This window comes from Phascolarctos cinereus, unplaced genomic scaffold, assembly GCF_003287225.1.
Source record: "Phascolarctos cinereus isolate Bilbo 61053 unplaced genomic scaffold, phaCin_HiC Scaffold_2;HRSCAF=192, whole genome shotgun sequence".
NCBI classification, from domain to species: domain Eukaryota; kingdom Metazoa; phylum Chordata; class Mammalia; order Diprotodontia; family Phascolarctidae; genus Phascolarctos; species Phascolarctos cinereus.
Window position 1 is genome coordinate 6520110 of NW_027555625.1, and position 19699 is coordinate 6539808.

Below are 19699 nucleotides of genomic sequence, written 5' to 3' on the forward strand. Positions count from 1 at the left end.
AAGGGGTTGGGGGGGGGACGGAGAGGGAGGGAATGAAGTCATCGCTGCAGTATTTCCTAGAATCCTGGAAAGAACAGGGGATATAATGTGCATTTAAGCCAATGTATGAATGGTCCCTTTTATTTTAGGAAATTCATCCAACCAGACATTGTATCCACCCCTTACCCCCTCATCCAGGCATACATACTCGGGGGTTCAACATCCGCCTTTCACATAATGATTTAGTGTTCCAGCTTTCACTTGCATAGTCATTAACCAGTCTACTCTTTAAGGAAAACAAACATGGGATGATAAGGCTAGTTTCTAGCAACTCCTTCCCATTCTAGCCAGTGCTGCTGCTTTGCCAACCCCATATCACGGATGAGGGTGATGCTGACGCTCTCCAGGGCTTTCCCCTTCAGATCATCCCAGGGTCATAGATTTAGAACTGGGAGAGACCTTAGGTGTCAGCTGATCTGATTTCCCAGTTTTATGGATGATTAAACTGAGGCCAAAGGTCGCCCAGGCATCAAGTGGCAGAGCCAGGGATTCCAGTCAAGGACTTCTAAATGCAAATTCACCATTCCTACTGTTTGCCGCCCCATGCTGCCTCCAGCCCATCCTCTTCCTATCTTATTAGAGTGGTTTGTGAATATTAAATAAAAGTGGTCTTCTCAGGTTGGCATTCAGAGCCCTTGACAACCTGGTCAAGCCTCCTTGGCAGCCTTGTTTCTGATCACTCCCCTTCATATGTCCAGTGTTCCAGCCAAAGTGACCTTGCTTACTATTTCCCAAACTCATCCTTCCATCTCCAGCCTCACATTGGCACATCTTGTCCCCATTCTGAGAGTGCTGCATTGGCACATGCTGCCCCCTATGCCAAGAATGTGCCATTGGCACAGGCTGCCTCCTATGCCAAGAGTGTTCCATTGGCACAGGCTGCCCCCTATGCCAAGAGTGCACCCTTCCTTCTCCTTGCCTCTCATAGTCATCCCATGCCTTCAGAGATGACTCTTCGGGTGTCGCCTCCTCCAGGGAGTTCCTTTGGTTTCTCTATTTGTGAGTGATTGCTCCCTCCTGAAATAACATTGGACATACTTTGATGTATACATGCTGCACCCTCCTAGGAAACTCACTGAGGGTGGGGATCTCTTGCTTTTTGCTTTGAATCCTAAGTGCCCAGCACAGTGCCTGGCACAGTGTTCATTTATTCATTCATTGAACAAGTATTTATAGCATAGTGTCTGGCACGTAGTAGTTGCTTAATAAATTGATTGATCATGCATCTGTCATGTACCAGACACTGCTGGTGCAGAGGACACAGGCAGAAAGATCAAAAATGGCCTCTGCTCTCAGGCAATTTACGTTCTATTGGGGGAGATACGTGCGCCCACAAGCAAGTGCAAGAACAAATCCAAAGTCCATAAGCAGTTATTGGAGGGGAAAGCGCTGCTCCCCAGCGAGTTAGGGAAGGGCCCACGCAGTGACTTTTGAGTAGTTTGAAGGATGCGAAGGGTGATTCTGAGAGGTGGAGACAAGCAGGGCAAACATTCCAAACATGGCATGGGGGCAGAGCACCAAGGTGGGCCGGGCACTCTCACCTCCAGGGAGCAGCACTTTGGCCATTCAGTTTGGAAGCAGGAGGCATGTGAAAGGCCTCTGCGACAGCAGTTGGGAGCCTGATTCTGTAGGGCTCTAACACAGCCCCGAACCTCTAACAGAGAAGGCAGTATTTTCTCCCTGGGCCAGAGGGAGCCATAGTATGAGCTTTTGCATGAAATGAGTGTCATGGTCAGATGAGTGCTTTAGGAAAATCACTGGGTGCCACATGGAGGACTGATGGGAGTGAAGAGGGACTGGAGGCAGGAGGACCTGCTAAGAGATCATTGCAATAGTCCAGAGGAGAGCAGATGAGGGACTGAACTTGGGAGGCATGGAGGAAGAAGGGGGGTGGTACATATGAGAGGCAAGAGTTCTAGCCATCAGAATTTCCCACTTCCAACACTCAAAGCAGATGATTTTCGAAACTTGGGATGGTCTTTAGCCAGAAGGGAGTCTGTATTTGGTCTTTCAGAACATCTTCCACTGACACCTTGCAAGGGAAAGAAACAAAGCCTTGTTCAGGGCCATGTTAGTAGCAGACCGGTGAGGGGTGGGGGGAGAAAGTTTTCAGGATGTAAATCTCTGGGCTGGTTCTTCAGAAGGAGCTAATGAATGATCTCAGAGGAGACTGCCTTGTCACAGAATGTGGCACTGGCCATATAGGTTCTAGCGCAGTGCCTTGCACATAGTAGGTCCTAAGAAATGTTTGTAGGTAAAAGAATCCAACTCCAGACTTGTCATTTTTTCTATATGGCCCCAAAACTATAACCTAGAATGTGAAACTTAGAACACACAGTGTTGGAATTGGAAATACCCTTTGAAAATAGAATTTTAGAATGTGGAATGTTTGTGCTAGAAAGGACTTTTGGGAATAGAATGTAGGAGATGACAATGATCTTGATATACAAGGTGTCCCAAAAGTCTTAGGGCTTGCAACTAAATAATGTTAGAACTGGAAATGAAATAACTTTAGAATATAGACCCTTAAAACATAGATTATTAGGGGCAGCTAGGTGGCGCAGTGGATAGAGCATCGGCCCTGAAGTCAGGAGGACCTGAGATCAAATTTGGCCTCAGACCAAACACTAAACACTTACAACTGTGTGACCCTGGGCAAGTCACTTAACCCCAATTGCCTAAAAGCAAAACAAAATTAAAAAAAATAGGTTACTAAAATGAAAGTGACCTTAGAACACAAAATATTAGAACTTAAAAGGAACTTAAGTATTAAAACTGAGAGGTACTTTAGGACCTAGAACTCTGGAACATCAAATGTTAGAACCTGAAGAGACTTTAGAACAAAGAACCTAATCATCTAGAGTGTTAGACCTAGAAGGAGCCTTATCCTGTAGAATATTAGAACTTTAAGGTTCCTTAGAACATAGAACTGTAGAACACAGAATACGAGAGAACACAGAATACGAGAGTCAGAAAGTATTCTCTCCATATTTAAGTTTTTCATCATTTGAATGAGACGAATCATTCCATGCCTCTGGAGGGGTAAGGACAGTTGCTGAACCTGACACTTCATGGTGTAGGAAGCTCTTCTCCAATGAGGAAGCTCCCTCTACTGAAGCAAGTTGGCTTCTTCTCCATGACTTGGATCTTAGAGCACCATCCAGAGCTCCGGGGAGGTTATGTGACTTGCCCAGGGTCACACAATGAGTATGTTTCTGGGATAATACTTGAGCCCAGGTCTTCCTGGCTCAGGGGCTGCTTCTCTATCCATGACATCCCATGGCTTCTCCCTTGTAGGCAATCCAAAATCCCAACGACATCCAGCTGCAAGAAAAGGCTTGGAATGCAGTGTGTCCACTTGTTGTCCGTCTGAAGAGGTTCTATGAATTTTCCATCCGGCTTGGTGAGTTCAGATTTTCAGCTTCATTTTATTGATCTGTTTTTAAAATCTCAGTTCTGATGGGAACTCCCACATAGAGAGCACCCTCTACTTTTTCCTTTGGAAGCCAAACAACTGCCTTGGGAGGTCAGTGGTACAAGGATTGTTGTCCACTTTTTGGAAAGGAGGAAGCTGAAGCCCAGAGAGTTAAAGTGAGGATTGGGGCATGTCAGCATTCCCCTCCTCCCCCAACACACAAGCCTCTTGCCCTCACCCTCCTTCTACAAGCTCACAGGGAGAGATTGAAGTTGGGTTACTTCTGAGATGCAGAGTCATAAGATGAGAGCTACGAAGGATTTTAGAGACCCCTGGCTCCAATCCCTTCGTGTGAAAAGAAGGACACAGAAGAGGGCAGAGACTTTTCCTAAGGCTCCACAGACAAAGGTGGAAGGGCTGGGGTTGGACATCCTCTGCCTTCAAATCCACTTCTCTTTCCCCTGAATCAGGGGCTGGCAGTCAGAAAAGGGGGCTGGTGTGTGTTCATGGCTCTACCTTTCAGAGAAAGCTCTGCAGAATCTTCTGGAATGCCTCACGTGCCCACCCTACACCCCAACCCAGCACCTGGAGAGAGAACAGGCTCTGGCCAAGGAGTTTGCTGAGATCCTCCACTTCACCCTACGCTTTGATGAGCTGAAGGTGAGGTGGGGTCATCTGTCCTTGGTGCTCCCGGGTATCTTTGTAGCCCCTCTGGCTCAGTGGTTCTCAACATGGGCTGGATATCAGGAAGTCCATGAATGTGGACAGGAACCCAACTCCATCTTTATCTTCTAACCTCTAAAGGAAACCTGGCATTTCCTTGAGTTACAAATGTAGGCAACAAGCCATGGTAGACTTTGGCTTCACCAGATGGCCCAAGGGGCCCAGAGCACACAAATGCTGAAATGCCTTGCTCCAGCTGCATGTGCCCCTCCCATAGGACCTGGCCAATGCTTGTCTTCTCTGTCTCCTTCCAGATGAGAAACCCTGCGATACAGAATGACTTCAGCTACTACAGGAGGACAATAAGCCGCAATCGGATCAACAATATGCACGTAAGCATGCAGATTTGGTGTGTGGGCTGCGGACTACCGTACATGTATTTTGTATGGAAGAGAAATTTGAGAGAAGGTTATGGGAAGAAAATGGTGGTCATCCCACTTAAAAACTATTTTTGTTTAAATAAAATGTGGTGGATGTCTTTTATCTTTGTGTCACCTACATTCACCGCCCCCCAAGTATCCCTTATCTAAAGAATTGTAAATTGAGGGAGTCAAAAGATTAAGAAAAACTAACAAATGTGTTGTAAAAAAAGGCTAATGTCCTCTGTCCTGTCTCACCCATGGGCCTCCACCCATGCAGGGGAGGTACTTTCTGGTGTCTCTTCCCTGAGGCCAAGATTGGTCACCACCATCTTACAACAACACTGAGCATGGGTGTTGGCTATCATCATTGGGTGAATTATTTTTCTAGTTCTACTTCCTTCAACCAATAGTGGCTCAGACAGTTCTCCTTATCCATATACATCTTTTCTTACAGCTTGATAATATTCCATTTCCTTCATGTACCACAACTAGTTTAACCTTTCCCCAATCAATGGGTATCTATGTTGTTTCTAGTTCTTTACTGCCACAAAACTTGCTGCTATAAATATTTTGACATATATTAGGCCTTTCTTTATAATTTTTTTTTCCATTGAATAATGTCTACCAGTAGAATCTATTGGTTAAGGGGTATGAACATTTTATTAACTCCCAACATAATTCTAGATTACTCTCCAGAATGGATTCATTTACAACTCCACAAACAATGTAACAACAAAGTCTGTCCTTGAAAAACATTTATTAAAGGCTTACTATGTATAACAACCCATGAAGGTCTATCTTGGGAGTGGGAGAATATAGTTCCTACCCTCATGGAGCTTATAGTCTTCTTTATGTAGGTGGACATATGACACACATACAGATAACTACGGTACAAGGTATAGGGGAAAAAGAGGTTCAGACAAAGTTCCAGGAATATTTGAGGAAGGATCAATTCCTTCTAACTGGGGAGAATCAAGGAACACTTCATGGAGAAGGTGGAAACTGAATTTGGTCTTAAAGAAAGATTTCAGCAGATTGATGTGAAGAGAGAGAATATTCCAATCATTGGACTTGACCTCCATGGAAACACAAGCGGGAGAAAGCAGGTGGAGTGCATGGAATAATTAGGCTCCAATGTGGCTGAAATGTAGAGTTTCTAGGGGGCTAGTATGAAATAAATCTCCAAGTACAGGTTGGGGGGCTACTGTAGGGTGGGGAGGGTGCTTAAATGTCAGGCTTAGAAATTCATATTTTAACCAAAGGAGCCACTGAAGACTTTTAAGCAGGGATGTGTTGTGGTTGGACTTCTTCTGTAGGAAGATTGTTTTGGCATCTTTGAGAGGATGGACTGGCTAGAGAAGAGACTGTAAGCTGGGAGTCCATTACAGTAGTCTATGTGAGAAATGATGAGGCTGAATTAAGGTGGTGGTCATGTGAGTAGAAAGAAGGGTTGGGTGGAGAAAGACTTGACAAGACCTGTTGAGTTATCCCATGTTGGGCTGAAGGAGAGCAAAGAGTCAAGAATAACTCTGATATGTTGAACCAGGGACAAAGATTTGGAATGCAGTGGGGGATGGGGGAGGATATGTTAGCTGTACCTAAATGTTTGAAGAGCTGGCCATTGAAAGAGAGATGAGGCTTGTTCTGCTTGGCCTCCAGGACAGAACCAGAAGCAACAGGGGGAAGTTTCCAAAAGATAGATTTAGGCTAGATGGCAGGAAGAACCTCCAAGCAATGAGAACTGTCTCCAAGTGGAATGAACCGCCTCAGGGGTGGTGGGTTCTCTCCGTAGGAAGCCTTGAGCCAAGGCTGGAGGACCACTTATTGAGGATGTTGTAGAAGAAAGCATTAACCAGCTGGAGTTGGAACTGGGGTGGGGGGAGCAGTGGGGAGAAGGAGACCAAGATTCCCTCCAGCTCTAAGATGTCATACATTTGTAATGGGGAGAATCCATCTGTGTGGAGGTACCCTCAAAGAAATAGGGTTAGATCAAAGGAGGGAGACAGGGCTCAAGAACAAGATAGTGAGTTCTATTTTGACCACATTGAATTTGAGGTGGTGGCAGGACATCTGGTGGAGATATTGTGCAGGTAGCTGGTGGTGTGAACATGATGTCTGGGGGTTGGGGATGAACTTGATCCATAGATCTAGGAGTCACCTGCACGGTAGCAGTCATTGGAGCTGTGGTGGCAAGGAGAGAAAGACAGACAGGCACTGATGAGAAGTGGACATACAATTCAGTAAACATTTATTAGGCTCCTGCTGTATGCATGACATTGCGATAAATAAGGCAATATGATGGAGTGGGAAAATCACTGGATCTGTCATCGGGGATCTTGAGTTCAAATCCTTTTTTCCCTTCTTCCTGCCTCTGTGACTTTGGACAAGTCACTTTTCATCTCTTGGCCTCAGTTGCCTGATCTGTAAAATGAGAGTACTGGCCTTAATGATCTCTGAGGTCCCCTCCAGTTTTAACTCTATGATTCTGTAAAATAATGATGATGATGATGATAATGATGATGATGATGATGATGATAAATGGACCCAAAGATACAGCACAGGCCCTGCTTCAGTCTAATTGAGGCAGAAGGACATCGATGAATTAGAAGGGTTCTGGATTGGGAGTCAGGAACTCAGTATGAAGCTTGGCTCTGCCTGCCACTTACTGCCTGTGTGGCCTTGGGGAAGTCACGTCATGAGTTTCCTCATCTATGAAATGGGAAGGTTGGTCTAGATGGCCCTTGCTCGACATTTACGGGATGACATCCCTATGACATAAGGAGCATGTGATTACTTGAGAGGAAGAGTCGGGGCCATACAGCCAGCAATAGAGACTTGAACTCAGGTCCCACTACTCCCCATTGCCTGGCAGCTGGGACCCCCTTTTTATAAATGCCATCTTCTCTCCTTCCTTCCATCAGCTAGACATCGAAAATGAAGTCAACAATGAGATGGCCAACCGAATGTCCCTCTTCTACGCAGAAGCCACCCCGATGCTGAAGACCCTTAGCAATGCCACAACGTACTTTGTGTCTGAGGTGGGCATCCTCAAGTAGGGGGGTTGGGAGATGGGGTGCAGCCAGAAGGACTCACAGGGATGTTCTCATCTCTTGTGTCTTCTTTGTAGAATAAAACCCTGCCCATCGAAAACACAACAGACTGCCTAAGCACAATGATAAGTGTGTGTAAAGTCATGCTGGAAACGCCGTAAGTCAAGGTGGCCATCGGTCACTGAGAGGGTGCTGGGGGCCAGCACTGGCCGCTGGGCCTGTGCTGTGTATCTTGTTGGGGATATGTGACTGAGCATGGGGGAAGATAAATGGAAAAGCCCCTCAAGGGTCTGGAGCAATATTAGAAGGCAACCTTGGGTGTTTGGGTCATCTTCCCATGGTCAGACTGAGCCCAAGAGCTCTCTTCTAGGTCTTTCCCACTAGTGATGAGGCTCCCTGAAGGAAAAGTGGAGGGAGCACTGGATCTGGAGTCAGGAGGGTCTGTGCTCCAGCCCAGTGGCCATGGCTAGAGACTTATCCTCTGAACCTTAGTTTTCCTGTCTGTAAAATGGGGGCATCTGCCTTACAGAGTGATTTCTTTTCACTTCCTGGTTATCCATAGTTGTGGATGTTCTCATCATTTCAGCCCTGTCTCTGTGTCCAATAAAACAGTCTTCCAAAAACAAAAACAAAAACACAGTCTTCCTTCTGGATTTGTCATAACATTCTTGTTGCAAGCCCTAAAGTTTCAGATGAGTAAATCCAGGCACATGGTAGGCACTTTATTTGGACTCTGGCATGGAGGGCTATGCTTGTTTCTTTAGCATGTAGAAGTTTATGATATCTTAGATCTAAAGCCAAAAGTGACCTTAGAGGTCATCGAGTCTAACTGCATCTTCTTACACACCAGACAGGCAAAGTACTTCCCCAAGGCAACACAGGTGGTGTTTGAGGAGGGATTCGAACCCAGCTTTCCTGACTCCCAAGCCAGTGCTTCCTGTTTCTGGGGACACAAAATGCCTTCCTTTACAACTAAACTGTGAGGTTTCGCAGTGCAAGGATTACTGACCCATTTTACAGAGAGGGAAACTGAGTCCTAAAGAGGTGAAGTGACTTTCCTGTGGTCACACAGCCCAATACCATTTACACTGAAATTTTTCTTAATACTAAAGTTGTTTGTTTTGCTTTGAAGTTACTCCCCTCCCCAAAAAATATTATCTGAAGTTTTCTCCAATCTCTGTTTGACTTGGGACATGTAGACCACCAGCCTGCCCCTAGTGACCACATGGAATGCAAGCCATGTTCTCAGGCTTTCTGCCTGCTGGCTGCATGCCTTCTCCTCTTCTCCTACCCTGATCCATGGTCTGTGTGTCAAGGAGATAAGCAACTGCTTCTGAGGATCAGCCGCTTCTTCTATTGGAACGAGCCGGATTCTTCTTCCTCCATAGCAGAGTCATTATTCTCCAAACTCTTGGGCAGCCAGAGGGACCCACTAGAAAATAACCACAATTAATGGGCATTGGCAGGATGAGGGCAATTCCCAGTCCCACTCCAGGGTGAAATGGAAGATGTTTCTTTGCTTCTTCATTTCCCATCTGCTCTCTTTTGGTCTGCCTGGTCAGGAGGATGGATTCTTGGCAAAATGCTCAGTAGTGGACTTGTTATTGGCTTCTTGTCTCCAGGGTGGGTCTGAGAAGGTCCAGGTGAGATCATTCTAATGACCCCAGGTAGCCAGTGTTTGGATATTTGAATCATCGGGCTTTGTGGGTGAAACACAGCTGGGCTGATGAAAATTTGCTCTGTGTTCCAGAGAGTACCGAAGTAGATTCACCAGTGAAGAAACTCTCCTCTTCTGTATGCGGGTGATGGTCGGCGTCATCATTCTCTATGACCATGTGCACCCAGTGGGGGCTTTCTGTAAGACATCCAAGATTGATGTAAGGACTGCGAGGAGGCAGACTTGTTCAGCCAATGGCCTTTCAATGGTGCTGTCATGGTGGTCAGGTCTAACACAGAATGTTAGAACTTCTAGTCTTAGAAAAGAGAGGAAACCTGAGCATGAAAGGAACCAAGGACATCGAATGTTCTAGCTTGAAAGAGCCTTACGTAGAACATAGAATTTCAGAGCCAGGAAAAACCTTTGTCAGAGGAAACAAGAATGTCAGAGAATGAGAAAGTGTTTATTGAGGGCTTGCTAATTCTACAAATTCTTCTAGAACTCCAAGAGATGATCAGAGAAAGCATTTGATTGGAAAGGTCACCTCTAGTAGTGAGGCTCATCACATCCTCATGAAGCAGATGTGCTGGATAATCCAGTCCACTGGGCTGGCATGGATGGTGTTTGGTGACAGGCAAGGCAAGACCCTTCTCATAAGTAATCCACATTGACTGGGTTCCTGGCCCAGCAGGGGAGAGATGGAGAGTGATCAAGAGAGGAGATGGGAGGAAGGGAAAAAAAGGAGGGAGAAAAAAGATTAAAAAAGAATAGAAAAAAGGAGAGAGAGAGAGAGAGAGAGAGAGAGAGAGAGAGAGAGAGAGAGAGAGAGAGAGAGAGAGAGAGAGAGAGAGAGAGGAGAGAGACAGAGAAACAGAGAAGATAGGAGAGAGAGAAAAGAGATAGAGACAGACAGAGACAAATAGAGACAGAGAGAGAAAAGAGAGAGGGAAGGATGGAGGACACTGGTGATAATGTTTCACAGGTGAAACACTTAGAAAACTTGCAGGTGTTCTTGGTTCTTCTGATCTAGATTCTGCCCTTCCTAGAATCATAAAGGGGAAAGGGAACATGAATATGAGAGCTGTAAAGGATGAGACAATTGGCCCCAGTATGCCTTTCCAAACTTGCTGTGCACTACTCCTCCCCCACTACCTCCACCTGCTCCTTCCTTTTTCCTTGGCCCCCAGAGGTACCTCATACAAGCATTCTCTTGCCCTCCCAAACTTGGCCACCCCTTCACATTCTTATATCCTCTACTGCCCTAACCAAAAATCCTATCTCTTAGTCCAGCCTGTCCCAGCTGGGTGTTAGGAAGAAAGCAAGCTGATTAAAGTAATTCACTCTAAGGTGTGATTGACTGTGTGCCCAGGAACCTTCAAGTGGCATTCATTGTTTAAAAGAGCAGGCTTCTTGCCACCAGATGGCTCTCTAATCATGGGATTTCAGGTGGAGTAAAAAATGCAAACCCTTGTGAGGGTCAAGCTAGGGTGGTCTTGCTGGGAAATCTGACCCAGATGCCAGCTCTTCTCCACCCGCAGCTGCTCTATTTTTCTCCTGACTTTTCCATTCCCCACCCTGGACCCACAGATATAAAGGCAGTGTTGCATAATGGTTGGAATCCCGGATTCCTAGTCAGAAGGTTGACCCAGGAAGCAGTGGGTTCCACCTAGGCAGCTTCAAACAAAGGCTAGCCAGACACGACTTGGCTTTATTATAAAAAGGATTCTTGTTAGTTCATGGCTGGCCCAGATGGGTTCTGTAGTTCTGCGTGCTGAGACCCTGTGCTTCCAATTCTATGGCCAAGAGTCCTAGGTTTTGTTACCTCCTATCTATGTGACTTTAGACAAGTCCTTCCCCCTCCTTGGACCTCCCTTTACTTCCCCGAAAAAATAAAGGAGGTGATTTTGTTCAGGCAACAGTTGGATAGGATTTTTGTCATGTGAACCTGCCGTAATGTGATGTTTGTCTTCCTGACCTGTGGGGTGCTTGACTGACATTTCTTCTCCTAGATGAAAGGCTGCATCAAAGTGCTGAAGGAGCAACCCCCAGACAGTGTGGAAGGCCTCTTGAATGCCCTCAGGTAAGCCTGGAATTAGTGTCAGAGCTGAGAAGGAATTCAGAACGGACATGTCCAAGCTCGAGGGAGGTTCGGCTCGTAGAAAAGGCAATGTCTACTTTGGGGGAGGCTTCAGAGCACAGAATGCTAGGTCTTACAGGAACTTTGGATCTTAGAAAAGAGAGGATGACTCAGCATGAAAGGAACATAGGACATTAAGTGTTCTAGCTCGAAGGAGCCTTACGTAGAACATAGAATTTCAGAGCTGGGAAGGACATTTGTCAGAGGAAATGAGAGAATGTCAGAAATGAGAAAGTGTTTGTTGAGGGCTTGCGATGTGCCAAAGACCATGTGGAACTCTAAAAACAGAAATAGGAAAGTGAGAAGATTGCTAATCTCAAAGCATCTACAATATGCCAGGCACTGTGCTAAGTGCTTGGGATTCAGAAAAAGACAGAAAATAGCCCTTGCTCTCAAGGAGCTCACAGTCTAATAGAGGAGAAAACAAACAATTCTATGCAAACAAGATCCAGAGAGGATGAACGGAAGATGATTTCAAAGGACAGGCACCAACCTTCACGACTTGTAAGGTATAAGAAGTCTGGGAATACAGAACAGGGGATGTTGTAGCTGAGAGACCTTAGAACACAGTCATGGCTTGAGCACTCGCAGGATGTCTGAGTGAGGAGTTGCCTTTGAATATGGAATATCAGAGATGGGTTAGAAGACCTTAAAATGTAAGAATGTAGGAGGTTGGAACTTAGAAAGTGCTTGGGGATAATCTAGTCTGATCCCTTTTCTAAAATCAGGATTTTGAGGCCTACGTGGGGCAAATGACTTGGCCAAGGTGATACATTGAAGTAGGGCAGAGGAGCCAGGCTTCATGAGGCTCTCTCCACTACACTAATCACTCAGCACCTAAAGCAGTTTGTGTGGGCCATACTCTGGCCAGGGCAGAACGCTGAACTCAAGGCTGCTTGGCCATGCTTCTGACCTCAAAGGTGGCATTCGAACCCAGATCTTTCTGGTTCTCTGTCCGAGTCTTCTTGCCCTTCATGACAACTGAATGAACCCAGCATATGCCTGAGATCACAGGTCACGGAATCATCGATGTGGAGCTGGGACCTTTGAGATCATGTCCAGTCCAGCTCCCTCCGAGCAGAGGAAGAAGCTGAGACCCAGACAGGAGGTGACTTAGAGCAGAGAACCCTAGACCCAGAACTAGAAAGCACTGCAGAGGCCATTGAGGTTGACCCCCTCATTCCACAGGGGAAGGAACACGGCCCACCCAGGGACTCCAAGTTCGAACATCAGTCCTTTGAAAGCAGGGATTGCTTCTTTCTTTGCCTGTGTATCCCCTGCACCCTGCACCAGGGAAGCATGTCATAAATGCTTGTTGGTTGATTATCCAAGATGACTCAGGGAGCAGAGAAGGGATTTGAACCCAGTTCTCACCTAGAATTGAGGACTTGGAGTCCAAAGGCCTGTCTCCGGGCCCAAAGTTTCCCTTTCTCCCTCCAGGATATAGGTCTTGTTGGAGGCACAATATTTCATAATGAAGGATGCTCTTTCTTTGGCCATAAGATCAAATTGGGGATGGTCTTCCTTCATGGGGGTTGGGTTGGGGAGCATCCGCCCTGGTGGAGACAGCCCTCAAAGGGAAGCCCTCTTAGGTTCTTAAATAATTCAATAGGAGTTTCCTGGCCAAGAATTCTTGCATTATTGTTACTGTTTTGAAAGGCCCTTGTTGAGTTGTGGGGATAGAGGGTCTGGAAAATTCTTCAAAAGACTTACAGGGCCTCTATCTGGAAAGAGTCTCAAGGTCAATCTGATCCAACTTCACTGTTTAACTGAGGAGTAAACCATGTCCCAGACAGGGTCAGTGATCTCCCAAGTTGTCAGGGACAACCTTGGGGTGCTAGCCAAGGTCCTCTGACTCCAGAGATCAGGGCCTCATCCTGCTTCCTCATTTTGGGGCCCCTTAGGACCCAGATAGTCATTCCCACGTAGTTCTGAATCAGACTGGGGTCTTTGTCAGGCTGGGATCAGGAGATCAATGATAGAAAAGGGTGATCTTTGGTAACTGCTTATTCTGTGGAAGTTGTCAGTTTTAACACAGGTCAGTGACTGTATTTGGAAGGTGAGATGGTCCCATCTCAGTGGCTAAACCACAGGACTCCCAAGAGTACACACACATCTGTACCACCTTCCCCTCCCCTAGCTCAGTCAGATCATACTAACCCTGTGAGGTTGATATTGGCTTCCATGGGGATGTAGTAGTAAAAGCCCTTCTCTTGGAGACCAGAGACCAGCTGATTGATACTGAGAAAACTGTTTAGCCTCTGAGCTTGCTTCCTTCTCTGTATAAAAGGGTAATAATCATACCTGCATATTAGAATATAAGCCAGTTGAAGGAAGGACTGTCTCACTTTTTGTATTTATGTTCCTGACACGCACCCTAGTACCTAGAATACAGTAGGTGCTTAATAAAAGCTTATGTATTAAGTGATGGATTGTACGTCCTATTTCACAGGGCAGTTGTGAGAAAAGTGCTTTCTAAACCTTAGAACATTATGCAAATTTAAGGTCTGGCTATCCTTAACTTACTAAAAAGGAAACTGAGGCACAGAGAGGAAAACTAACATAGCCAAGTCAAGGACACCCCTGCTATAGGCATTTTAGTGGCCTAGAAATCCTATCCTTGGTCTGAATAAGTGTTTGAGGGGCAATCTATCACATCAAACCTTGGAGTCAGGGTGTCCCAGGTTCAAGGCCCGTCTCCGACACATATTGATTGTGTGACCCTGGCAAGTCACCTAGCCTCCGGTGCACAAGGCAGATCTTTGGGACAGTCCTCACTCCATTGCAGATGAGCTCCTGATGAGTTTCCATTTGGGGGAGCTTCCCACACTTCTGAGATCACAAATCCAAGACAGCAAGAACCCAGGAGAGGGGCATGGGGGTGAGGCAGAAAAAAGAGTGTTAGGGGGAGGTTGCAAAGAGGCCAAATCAGGTCCTAATATATTTGGAGAAATTTTTGAGTAATTGAACCTTTGGTCCCAAAGCAGAACGTGCCACCTTGGGGACATATCAGGAGTCAGAGGCCTTGGGTTCAAAGTCTTTTTCAGATCCAAATTCTGTGTGTGACCCTGGCTGATTTGACCTCCCCAAACCTCAGTTGCCCCATCTGTCCAATGAAAGGGTGGGGCTAGCTGCATCTGGAGTCCTGTCCGGCACTGAGATGCTGGGATCCTGCACTTGCTGGGCTCAAGAGCAGCAGACTGTGAACTCCGGACCTCAGTTCCTATTTCCCGTTTGCTTTCCCCTCCAGGTTCACCACAAAGCACCTGAATGACGAGTCGACCTCCAAACAGATCCGCGCCATGCTCCAGTAGAGGCCTCTCCGCACTGAGGATCCCACCGGGGCCCTGACCTCAGAAGATGTATATGTTTACATAATTTAATACAGATTTATGTTAATACTTGTGTATTTACATAACCATTTCCTTCCTGTCATTGAGATATATGGCCCTTCAGTCCTAACCTGACTGATTCTCGCAACCCGTAGTGAGACATAAATTTCCTCCCCAGCCCTCCCCTTGACCTTCAGACAGACAAGCCCCATAGCCCCACCAGCCTGGGAGAAGGGAGGCTTTGTGTTTTCTGTTCACTGGACCCTCAGCTGTCCAAAGTCCCTCCCTCTCTGTGGTAGCCTTCCCTTCCTCATTGCCCTGTCTTTGGGAGAGAAATAGAGTTGTGGAAGCACAGCTAGGCCTCATTCCTGTCTCAGCTGGGCTTAAAGCAAGGCAGACGTTCTCCTGAGACAGGAACTACATTCACCATAAACACTTTTTAAAAATTAAAATAAAAATAAGAAGTTACGTGTGGAGACGGGGGAGCTGGTAAGTATTAGCACTGGCTCGCTCTTCCTCGGCAGGCCCCACAGCGCATGTGTGGGGTCTGTCTCCTGGCTGGGACTCGGGGGGGACCCTTGACATCAGCAATTTCTCTCATTTGCACGATGGATTTTTCTTCTGCCTTTCTCTCTCAAACCATCAAGACAAGCTGCAATGCGGAGTTAATACTGCTTGATGACAGAGGCCCCTCTGCTCTCCTCCCCCCTCAGAAGCCTCAGCTGAGCCCTCTGTGCCTCCAGATCCATCCTGCTTTGAAGGGTCTCAAGAGGCCCGAGGGTTCACCTTCAGGCCAGGATCTTCTTCTGGGGGTCAGGCACGTTGGGCTCTGGGAGGGGCCCCCAATGCTGAGGAGCCAGAGGGAATCCTCAGCCCTCCGCAAACCAGGGTTCAGGGGAGCAGCAAGATAAACGTTCTGGATAATTCGAGGCAGTTCTGTTTTCATCGGAGGGTAATCACCAGGAAATGCTTTTAACTTTCAATCTACCCCTAGAAGTCTTCCCCCCAACCCCACCTTATGTCTGAACCCTCTTTCCTGCCTCGTGGACGACAATCTGGCAAAACTTCCCTGGAGGATGGAGGGTCCGGCAGGGCCCCATGAGCATCATCCGGGAACGTAGCCTAAGACAGCCACGTGGGACTTGAGCAAGTAGAACATGACATGTCATCTTGGTGAACCTTCTCATTTTACTGACGAGGAAACTGAGGCACAAAGCAGGGAATGTGACTGCTCAAGATCACTCTGCGGCAGTGCACAGCTCCGTCTCCTTCCCGGTCCTGTCCCCTGCTCACTGCTCTCTGGGCGTGTTGTGAGACTTGAAACAGCGAGGCGAGGGCCATGTTCTGTGGCAGGTTGGGCGCTGGCCTCTGAGTCAGGAACAGCTGGCTTCATCTGCCACCTCAGGTACTTGGGAGCCATGGAGAAGTCACGTTCCCGCTTTCAGACTCGTTTTCTTCATCTGTAAAATGGGGTACTAGTGCTGGCACCTGCCTCCCAGGGTCATGGGGAAGAGGAAAGCAGACTGTATTTGTCCAGTGCTTAGCAAACCTTCAAGCACCATAGAAATGGGAGCCAGTGTTATGGGTTACCTTTAAATGGCTTTTGATCATTGATGTGGTAGGAAATGGAGGGGGGAACGTGGCGGGGGGCCCATCTAGGTCTCTGCTTCTCGAGTGGCTGCCTGATACGGGCCCATTTTGTGGTCGTTTGCTGGATTCTTCTCACAGATAATTTCCAGCTAATTCTCTTTGGCTTCAGCCCTTGGAATGAGCAGGAGGACATGCACACCTTTGGTGCTGGAGTCTGGGAGTCATCACCCCGTCCTGCCCTGCCCCCTCCACACAGCCAGGGCACAAGCTTGCCCGCCATCCTCCTGGCTGTACCACTCAAGCACCTCTGGGACAGACAGAACCGGAGGTCTCATTCCCCCCCCCCCATTGGGACCCCACACACACAGGTGGCCATCTAGGTGCCTCTCAAGGAAAGACATTCCATTGTCCAGAGCTGTCTTATCTTTAGCTTCCAAGATCCAAGTTCTTCCCTGTGGGTCCAAGCAGAGCAAGCCTGATTCTGGTTCCACGTGCCAGCCTTTCAAATACTTGAAGACAGCCCCCATGCCCCGCCCCCACCCCTCAGCTTCTCCAGCTTGGCTGCCCCAGTTCTGTCCACAGCCTTCATCCTGAAGAGTCTGAGGCCTTTGATTCTGGCTCTGCTGCATAACTCCCAGCTAGGTGGCACAGCTGATAAAGCCCTGGGTCTGGAGTCAGGAAGACATGAGTATGAGTTGTGTGACCCTGGGCAAGTCACTTAGCCAAAGTTCTCAGCTTCTCCATTTTTAAAATGAGGATGATGATGGTGCCTGCAAGGCTGTTGGGAGTTTCTAGTGAAATAATCTGTGTAAAGCACTCTGCAAACCTTGGAGCAAGAGCTCTCTAATTACCAGCACCCATCATTCATTTCCTCATCTCTCAAATGGAGGTTTTGGACTGGATGGGTCACTTCCATGTCTCAACGTGGGATCCTCGGATGCTGTCTGCCCGTCATTTCCTTCAGTGACCTCGGACATGTTGTTCTGACTGTGTGGGCAGTAAAGAGTGCCCTGGGCCTGGAGACAGGGAGCAGGTTCGAATCCTGGCCAGCAGCAGTGTGACCCGGGAAGTCCACAGAATTAGGGGCTGGACTCAGTTAAGTCCAAGGTCCTGTCCAGCTCTCCATGTGGGGTCTTATGATTAGGCTTCCTGGGAGGTCCATTTAAGCTCCAAATCTATGATCTAATTGGATCTCAGATCCACCTTGATTGTCCTCCCGGAAGCTTCCCAGCTAATCAGGGTCTTTTCTAAAAGGTGGCGCCCGAAGGCAGCACAAGAGGACAGCTGGGGCCTGGAAGCTGCCAGGCCCTTACAAACCACCCCAGCTCGGGGTCTGAGCCACCGACTTTCATGGTGGGCCTTCTTGAGCTTCCGTCCACTGATCCCAAGCTCCATCCCACCCCACCCACCCCCATCTTTTTTTTTCAGTGAATTCTTCCTCCATCCTGCATCTAGGAAGTCTTTTTTTGTTTTTTGTTTTTTTTAACCTAAGGGGAGGACTTAAAATTTATCCTCACTAAATTTCATTTTAATTACTTTGACTCATCATTCATTCATCCTGTTGAGATATTTTGGCACCCTGGTTCTTTTCCTTCATGGTGTTAGCTGGCCCTCCCTGCCTTATGACATCTGAAAATCTGATAAGTGTAATCGAATTTAGAGCTGGGATGGAGACATCTGAGGAATGTGCCAACATGACCTCTACCCTGCACCACAAACAGGCCCAAATGTTGCACAGATTACAAGGGGATGGCCTGGGCTCAGAGCATCACACATCTAGGGTCCAGGACCCCTCAGAGTCCATCTGGGCCAACCCTCCCCATTTTACAGATAACAAAACTGAGGCCCAAGTATGTTAAGGTCTCCTAACTCCAAATGCAGCGCTTTTCCCACTACCATCTGTGCCTTCACCCAAACCAGTGATGATAAGATTGAACAGAACCAGTTCAAGTATCTTTGCTGAACTCAGGTGCCAGGCAGTAAGGGAAAAGCAACCTTCATCTTCTATCAGACAGCAATAGCAGTCCAATGAGCATTCTCCAAAGAGTCTTGCAAATAAATCCTAGGCTATTGAGAAGTGGAAGGGACCTGAGCCTTTCCCGTTAGTCAATACAGTTGTAACACAACTAATTCTGGAAAACAAGAGTGTGAACTGTGATCTCTGGAACTGTTAGGCTACATGGAAATACCCGTCTGTGATCCCTGAAGGTCACAAGTGCTGTGATATGGAAAGCGTGACCAATGTGGATGGTGGGCTTTTGTCATTCTCTGTGGCCTCATGGGGTTGGAGCCTCTAGAGCCAGCCGGGGGTCCTTGGACAGTCAAGAGACCCAGACACAGTTATGGTTGTAGGTGAAATGCTAAGCACAAAGTAGGACTTTTCACTGGGGCTCCTTTTACAGAGGAGGAAACTGAGTCCCAGAGAAGGGAAGGGACTTATCCAAGATCACACAGATGGTAAGGAACAGATCGGGATTCAAAACCAAGTATTCTGACTTCAGACCCATACCTCTCCCAACCCCGGTGGCCTGGACCACCAGAGAGATGGGAGATTAAGAAATAGGATTCCAGGGTCCTGGGACAAGAACTTTTAGATTTCCATTGAACCAAGTTTCTATCTCCACCTTCATCCACCACTGCCAGTTTTGCCCATGACCTCAAGGTGGTGCCAATCTGTAGCTGGAAGAGTCTGAGAAGGAAGAATGTGTTGCTGGAGTTGGAATAGAAATATTTCATCTTCTTCCCCTCCCCCCCTGCCCTTCCCCGCTCCCCCCCTCCCAAGAAAAAAATAGCAAGGATCTGTGCCCCCCTCCTTAGCGGGTGGAGGGAATAGCCTTGTGCTGTAGACTGATCTGACTTCCTTTTTGAAAATGGCTTGAACTAGGCTGCTCTGAATTTGTAATGGATTTGACAGTAATGCAACCAGGACCTTTCCCTTTAAGAGCCAAATGCACTAGAAGGTTCTTTGCCAGATGTATGTATAAAGAGCACTGCGCCTTGTGAACGAGACCTGGGTCCTGGTTCTCATTTACTTTTTGCAGAAATCATGGTCCTTCCTGACCTGCCCTTTCTCCTTTTGTACAGAAGTTTTGAGTGTAAAATGAAATAAAATTTGGTACATATCCTGAGAGAGCACGGATTCATTTCTTTAAAGTTTAGCCCTGGGGTAACTTCACTTTGGGGACTGAGAACTGGGTAAAATCTTAGAGGTCATTGAATGCCCCCATTTTAAAGAAGAAAAAACTGAGGTCCATGGAAGTGAAAATTACTTGAATTATCCTGAACTCCAGGCATACAAATAACAAAAGTAAAGAAATTCCCTACGCTCATCAAACTTAAGTTCTAATGGGGGAAACACACATATAGCAAAATGGTAGCTCGGGAGGGGCATTTG

General features: G+C 47.1%; 1 protein-coding gene across 3 annotated transcripts in view; it reads left to right on the forward strand.

Annotated features, from left to right (window-relative positions):
* Window positions 1–19433, forward strand: part of CYRIA (CYFIP related Rac1 interactor A) — a 99369-nt gene extending 79936 nt beyond the window's left edge. For 2 of the 3 annotated variants that reach the window (XM_078149223.1, XM_020967432.2), the window contains 8 exons: window positions 3337–3442; window positions 3978–4114; window positions 4432–4509; window positions 7461–7577; window positions 7667–7746; window positions 9340–9466; window positions 11256–11326; window positions 14634–19433. In XM_078149223.1, coding sequence (XP_078005349.1) covers window positions 3337–3442; window positions 3978–4114; window positions 4432–4509; window positions 7461–7577; window positions 7667–7746; window positions 9340–9466; window positions 11256–11326; window positions 14634–14697 — 780 coding nt within the window. In that variant the 3' untranslated portion in view covers window positions 14698–19433. The remainder of the gene's footprint in view (window positions 1–3336; window positions 3443–3977; window positions 4115–4431; window positions 4510–7460; window positions 7578–7666; window positions 7747–9339; window positions 9467–11255; window positions 11327–14633) is intronic. The other variant, XR_013484412.1, reaches the window with a different exon arrangement.
* The last annotated feature ends 266 nt before the right edge of the window (window positions 19434–19699 follow it).